The 7,500-nt window shown below is 47.1% G+C and overlaps 1 protein-coding gene across 6 annotated transcripts in view; it reads right to left on the reverse strand.

The window, feature by feature from the left end:
* Window positions 1–7,500, reverse strand: part of EBF3 (EBF transcription factor 3) — a 143,310-nt gene that overhangs the window by 42,732 nt on the left and 93,078 nt on the right. For 3 of the 6 annotated variants that reach the window (XM_031957038.1, XM_031957036.1, XM_031957034.1), the window contains exons 7-8: window positions 6,604–6,685; window positions 2,316–2,433 (exon numbers count right to left, since the gene is read on the reverse strand). In XM_031957038.1, coding sequence (XP_031812898.1) covers window positions 2,316–2,433; window positions 6,604–6,685 — 200 coding nt within the window. Of the gene's footprint in view, window positions 1–2,288; window positions 2,434–6,603; window positions 6,686–7,500 lie in introns of all 6 variants that reach the window. The other 3 variants (XM_031957037.1, XM_031957035.1, XM_031957033.1) reach the window with 1 other exon arrangement.

Here is a 7,500-nt window from a genome sequence, read left to right on the forward strand (position 1 = left end):
TCATTTAGGGGCTGGGGGGGAGAGGAGGGAAGGGACGAGAAAAAATTAAACATTAGTTCTAGATGCCGGGCTGAAAGGGAGAACAATCGTTTTCCCTCACTTGTATTCGACTACTGTAAATAATCTGCCTCGCCTTTTGTGAGCTCAAAGGATTGTATGGCAGCCTTCCACAGCAGCAGCGGGGGGAATTAGTTTACTTGGAAACGATCTGAGTGTGTGTGTGTATATACTGCTGGTGAATATTAGATGATTGGATAATGAGGTGTTAGCTAGAAGAGGCTGCACACAGGCAAATAGCTGCGGTTTGGAGTGGGGGCTCTCTCTTGAAAGGATGTGCTGCTAATTCAAAGCACACCGGCCCCTCCGCGAGATGGGGTGCAGCCGGGCAGGGGGAAAGAAATTTGGAGGGGCCCGCCGGCCGCCCCTACCCCGAGCCCTTCTCCCATCGCCCCCCTCCCCGGCCGCCCATCGCCGGCCCGGAAGGAGAAGCCGGGCCCTCATTGGTGCAAAATTCCCCGGGAGCCATGTCCCCGGCTGGAGGAGAGGGGCCCCGAGCTGGGAGCATCTGTTTGAGGGCGGCCCCCCGGCTCCTGCCGGGGGCTCGAGACAATGGCCCAGTGTGATCAATTTCAAGTGAAAGATATTGAAAGCTTTCTGGTGATTATGTCACCCATACTTAAGCAAACAAACAAAACCCCGAGCCGGGTTCCTTGACAAAGTGGCTTTTGATTGGTGGGCCGAGGTCTCCGGGGTCCACACAAGGGGCCTTTATTCTTCTAAATGTTATATTTGCTCCTTACAGTCAAATGCCTTTTTTTAATGCAGATTTATAAAAATAAATACTTGTACTTGGCTAAGATCATAATAGCTCATTAGAAGAGGCTGAATTTGGACCCAGACGGAAACCTACCACCACAGGGCTGAGAACGCTTCCTTGAACCTATAATGTTGCTCGTCCTCTCTCTAGGGAGGGAGAGGACTAAGGGAAGAGGATTCAACCTTCCTAATTGTGAACCTCATTAGTGATGGTTGCTAAGCAAAACACACCCCTACCTTGAGCGGCTCGGAAGGAGACAAACAATACGTCACGGGCCCTAATGACTGGGGTGCTGGGGCGACCTCTAATTACCGGAGTTTGGTTCTCTGATACCTTAGTCATTAACGCAGAAAAACAAATTAGCTTATTTTGGTGGACCACAGCAGATGCATAATTTGTGCTCCGATCTTGATGTCTGAATCGGATTTCGTTCCCATCGCCACCACCGGCTCCGGTCTCTTTTCTGGCCAGATACGTTTGGTCACCCCTCAAATGGAGGCCCCAGGACGCCAGGATCTTTGTCCTCCCAGGGTTCTATTGGTGAGGGGTGGGGAAGTCCCAGACCTGCTATTGTTAGGGTGCCGACTCACTTTAGAGAAATCAGATTTCTTAAATCTCTGCCCCTGGGGTCACCCAAAGAGGAGCTCATTTACAATCAAAGAGATCTTACTTAAGGGGAAGCATGAGCCAAGTGGGTCTAGAGGGGCTTCTTCTTTCTCCAGTGACCTTTCCACTGTCTTCTATGTCTCCTGATATTTGCAAAGTATTGAGCCCTTAAGTGTGTGAATATGGATTGGAGGCTAAGGGTGCCCACTCCCACTTCTCAAAGTCTCTTAGATTAGGAAGTGGGTACCTAGGGACGTGTTTATCCATCCCTCTGCTCACAAACGGCTCGCTCCTAGAAGTCACTGGTTGGTGAATGGTTGTTGGAAGACATTTTCTGTTCTTTTTCTTATCCCTAACTCTACCTCTTTCTTCTGGGGTGTGGGGACCGAGGTCAGGAAGCTGACCCCTAGGTAAATTCTTGGCAGGGTCAGTCATGACTTTCCCGTCCACTTCTAATGGCAGACACAAGCTGAGTGTCTCTACCACTGGAGCAAGGATTATGACAAGCCAAAATAAAACTAAATAAAATGAAAAGAGCAAGAAAAGCTAGAAGCAAAATAAAGCTTTTAAACAAACAGAAAGAGGGAGAATGGAAAAGACTTTGGCTTTTTTTTTAATGGGCTGAGTGCAAAACATGAAGCATTAAAAGAAAGGAATAAGAAAATGTAAGAAGCAAATACAGAATTATCCTCTGCTTGACAAGGCCTGGGATGCTTTCTAGTGAGTAGCTTGATCAAAGGCAGGAGGGAAAATCATGTGAAAATAATTGTCGAGTGGATCAACATAAAAGATGATGCAAAAAGAAAAAAAAAAAGGAAAAAAAAAAGCATCGCAAATAAAAAGAGACATGTAAATGTGTGCCTACCATTTTCCAGATAAGAAGGGGCCGTACCTTCTGACGGGTCAAGGCGGCGGGCCCGCCTTCCATGTTTGGAGTTGTTGTGAACAAACATGTTGTCGGACACAGCCAGAACGTGGCCATCCACGTTGACTGTAGTTGATACAACAACCTGCCGAGAGAAAGTCATCCGTCACAAGGGATGGCAAAGTCATCCAAACACACGTCCAGCAACTTTGGGGGGTTGGTTGTGAATACGACTCTAATGGGGAACAGAAAATCTCGTGATTGTGCTCAGAAGTTTTTCATTGATGCCCACCCACCATTCACTGGGTTGGGGCTAATAGACAGGATTTTTTTTTTAAACTCACAATTGTTTCTCTTCAAAACCTGCTCCACTAATGAGAGCTTAATCTCCTATTATGCTAACAAGTGAATTCAATTCAGGAAAATATTCTTCTCGCCATTAGCTTCAGAAACACCCCTCTAGCCACTCATTTTAAAAGCTGCTGTTTTGATCTGTTGATATATTGATTAGATAGTTTATCTAATTAAAATTTGTTCACTTGAGACTGCCTTCAAATGAAGGCTGTGAGGATCCCCCAAGACCAGCAAGTGCTGAATAAATCAGAGCCCCCACTCCCTACATTCTCTCTCAGTAAATGATCTCTGGGTCAATTTCACAATTACATTTAATGTCTGATAATGAACTTTTTTGCATCTGAAAAGACAGAGTTGAAGATGAATAGTGAAAGTGTTTGCAGTCCCTGTGAAGTAGCCCTCTTCAAGTTCATCTGGATAGTGAGTGACCCTGGCAGGCCCATGGAATTCCCTCCATTATTTTGGAGTGAAAGGCTCCTATTCTTGGGTCCAGGTTCAGAGGGCGGCCAAAGGAGGGATGATGGATAAGGCCCCCAGCTCCCAGCTGCTACTTGGGAGACACTAGAACAGCCAGCCTGGCAAAGGGGACAACCTCGCTGACCAAGACAGTGACGCTCTCCAACGAGCCAGTGAAACAGGGAATGACCTTTTTTCAAAGGGTGGAGGCTCCACAGTGGAGATGTCATTTAATGGCCAAGGCAGACTAAGGACAAAATGGGGCTGCTGTAGCAGGCTCCCCTTGGGGTGAGTTCGGCCCTGGGATGAAGGAAATTTTGAGGGTCCCTCCAGGCCAAGGGAGTCCCTGAGGTGGTGGCAAGCTTTGGAGCAGAGGGACAGTTGGGGAGACCATTCCTGATTGGAAATGCCCCATCTTCTGGGCTCTGAGCGCTGACCAATACACACGCCCCACAGAACTCTGCGTTCAGAACCAAAGTTGTGCTCAGTTCTTAGTACAGCCCCAGAATGAACTGTGAAACTGAACTAAGTAGGAAGCTCGACTTGAAGGTTGATGAGGGGCAGGACGGCTCTGCTGACAGAGCCCTCCTGCTTTTTGGTTAGCAGTCCCTGAAAGCATTGGAAATATCCTTTATCCTTAGCACTGTGGAGCAGCTCATCTTGGCTTTCTGGGGGTGGCTTCAGCCTCAGACAGGGCAGGGGTCTGGCAGACCCTCCTGTGAGGGAAGGCCCTGGCTTTCCGAGGAGCCAGCCAGTGGTCAGTCCTCGAGACCCCAGGAGCACAGATGGAGAGCCATCATCTGAGCCAGCTCTTTTCTTCTACAGGGGGACCCTGGAGGACCGGGAAGAGTTCCTTTAGCTGTTCAAGAGCTTGGGATTTTGTTCTTTTGTATTTCTATTGTTTTTATGATTTGCAAAGCACTTCACAATGTGTTAATTCATTTGGTCCTCACAACAACCCTGGGAGGTTGATGCTACTGTGGTCCCCATTCTACAGATGAGGAAGTGGAAACACAGAAGTGACTTCCCTGGACTCACACAGTTACTAAGTGTCTGAGGGAGGATTGGAACTCAGCACCTCCTAACTGAAATTCTATGCCTATCCCCGGTGCCAAGAGACTCTAACTTTTATTCCAACACTGTCTTAGCTGTTCTGCTCGTCTCTTTTTCTCAGTACTCCCGGGGTCCCATCATTGTCCACTTTACTGAAGTCTTGCCTTAAAACTGCTTTTAGCAATTAATCTGGACACCATCACAGCAAACAAAATTTCACTTCGTGGAGAGTGTTCGTCCTTTTTTAGCCTCCTAGACCATGGCAAGTTTAAGAGATGGGAAAAGGGAAAAGATAAAAAAATTGTTTTTTCAAGATAACTGTCTTTATTCTGTCATCTCTCTATCTAGGTCAGTCACCAAGGGAAAAATACCGTGGGTCAGCAGAAAGAGAGGAGGGACGCTGTGCTTCCTTTCCCTGTGTTGGCTCACCAGGCACTGCACCTTCAGAAAGGTGCTGAGATGGGGAAACCAGTTGAAAATATTGTGGAAGACCTGCCATCCTGTTAAGTCCAGTTAAACCTTCTGAGAGGCAGGGAGATTAGCTCAAGAGACCTTAGGAAGTCCTTCTAGTGACTCTGGGGTCCCTCTGTGAAGCCCCAGATCACTTAAGATTGATGCTCCCTTCAGTCATCAGTAAGACAAAGAGGACACATGCACTCATTTTAGGTCTGACCTTCCGCTCTGTTCCGATGGATCAATATTGCCAATGCCAGGCGAGGGCAAGATGCATGAAAAATGGAAACTGGACTGGACGGTTTGCAAGAAACATTTCTCTCTAAGCTACAGGGCTTGACTCTTGGTGGCTGCCTAGGGGACTCCTCAGAAGTGCCTTGGTGATTATACGTGAAAACAGAGATCCTGGTTTTTTTCCCTTAAAGCTTAATAACCTGAAGGTAGAATTTTTCAGGAAATGTCAGGATGCTTTAATAATAAGGCCGTGTTCATCATGCCCAAATCTGAGTCACTGGATGGAGAACCTGGAACAACCATCATGTATTTTGGAATCACCATCTCAACTTGAGTCACGAGTAGGGACTCGCCTAATCGTGTCTCAATAATCCTAAAATAGCCAAAGAAGTTGGTATGTTTCCATAAGATTTGCCATCCTAAAATTATCCCCAAACAATGAGCACACTGATAAATGGAGGGAAATAGTCCTGGTCTATACCTGGGATCGGGTCAATCCTCTCTCAAAATAAGATCTTTTGGGGTGAAAATGGGAGCCAGTTCACAAAGGGCTGGTCAACAGATCAGCCATTAAAGTTGAATAGGATGAAAGAATGATCTAGTCTAAACAGAGTGCTCTGAAATTGGTCCAGAGCAGTGAAGGGAATGTAAAGCTCCCTTAAGAAAATAGCACAGAATCTTTAAAGAACAAGGCCTGGCACACAGTAGGTGCTTAATAAATGTTAATTAATTGATTATGTAAAATGGATACCTTTACTTTATGCTACAACTGAGAAAAATATCCTCCCCTGACCTGCAAGGACAGAGTACCAGCTGTTGAAATGGCATTATGTTGCCTGCACACAGTAGGGTTTAATAAAATCATTAATTTGATTGTCTATGCTGACTAGATCCCAAGTCAAGTTCTGGTCAGGTAAACATAGGCTGTGTTTTAGGTGATCAAACAAATGCTAAAGTGGAAATTACTTTAGTTTTTTTTCCTAGGAAACCTTTAAGGGAAAAAAATCCAAAGTGATTTTATATCTGCCTATTGAACTTACCAGACCTGAATGGGAACAATCTGATCATTTCATCAACTCCCAAGAGTGCCTTTGCAGGGACTAACTCTTTAAACTCTTAACCCAACTCAAGGAGCTCTAGATGGCAGAGGCTCAAGAAAAAAGTCACGTGACGACACGTGACCAAAACCTGAAATAAGATTTCAGAGGAAATTACCAGCTTAACCTGAACCACTCTGGACTCCGTGAATTTGGGTCCCTCAAGCGAGAAGGTGAATGTCCTGTCAAGCCCAGAGGATGCTAATGACCCAGGGTGACTTTATGGTACTATGGACCAGCACCGGCAAATCCTAGTCTCAGCTCCTGAGTCTGGCCTTGCAGCAGACCAGGACTAACATCCGCGGCTCCCAGTAGGCCGGCCATTGGGATGACCATACGCTCTTTGGTTGGAAGCCACAAGATAGGAGCAACAAAAAGGTTAGTTTCCCTAGAGCTGGGGATGAGAGGGTCCCAGGTTCAGAGCTGGAAGGGTGATTACAAAATCCAGTCCCTGCATGTTCCACCCGAGGGGGATGTAAAGCTATTTGCCCAGGGTCTTATGGGTAGGCAGAGGTGGGATGGGCAGCCGGGGTCTCGACTCCAAAGACAGCACATTCTACTTTGCTTCCACCTAAAGATCATTTTCATAGCCCATTGCCAAAATTGGGTAACCAACATTGCCCCAAACCATCGCACGGCCCAGTCCGGAGGCTTTTTCAGATGTGTACCTGGAATCTCCGCATATCTCGGGGGTTGCCTGCATTCTTCAAACAGTTCTGATTGCACTTGAGGAAAAACTTGAGAAAGAATCTATAAAGATACAAAAGTGGAGTCCGTTAGGTTTGTTAATCAAGCCATGCGATCGTTAGACATTTTAAAAGTCCAGATATTCAGGCGGCCTCAAAACCCAACGACGCTTTCCTTTCCGCTGGCGATTTCCCATGACCCTTTCTGTTTGCTTGGGCTAAGGGGCCCCGCCCCGATCTCGAGGATGCCAACGGAGCCAGGGAGCCACAGGGATGGCAGGGAGCACATCTCCAGGAAGCCCGCAGACTTCCTCACCCACATCATGGCCGCCGATCAAGGAGATGTCTCCTGAAGAGACTGGTCTCTTTCCCCTTGGTGTTTCCAAGCCCGCTAAGCAGTTACAATGGGGGTGGGGGTTTCCTGGAAGCTTAATAAGTTGGGTAGCTTGGGCCTGGTGGTGGAAAGGAGGGCTCTCACCACAGCTGGCCATTAACTGCCAGGAAATGTCCGACCCAGAGGTCATTATTACTTAAGTAAACACACTTTTAATATGGATTTTAAGAGGGTTGGACTTTATAGTTGCAATATGTACAACTCTTTATGAAACACATGAGAATTTTTGTTGAAAGAAGGAGTGAGTGATTCCCATGGAATGTGAGCCTCTGCTTTAAAAGGTGCACTGAGGAATTCTGGGGGCCTAAGGAAACTCTCCCCGTCCTTTCCTTCTTGGCAGAAGTTTTCTGGGAGCAGGGGGGCATCGGGTTCAGGACCCAAGGACAAGGACCAGATTTTGCCAGCGGCTTTGGGCCAAGCCTGGCATCGTGTCTCGGGGCGGGGAGATGACGGGCATTTCTGGCCAGCCCTTTCTGCCCTGACGT

This window comes from Sarcophilus harrisii, chromosome 2 (assembly GCF_902635505.1).
Source record: "Sarcophilus harrisii chromosome 2, mSarHar1.11, whole genome shotgun sequence".
NCBI classification, from domain to species: domain Eukaryota; kingdom Metazoa; phylum Chordata; class Mammalia; order Dasyuromorphia; family Dasyuridae; genus Sarcophilus; species Sarcophilus harrisii.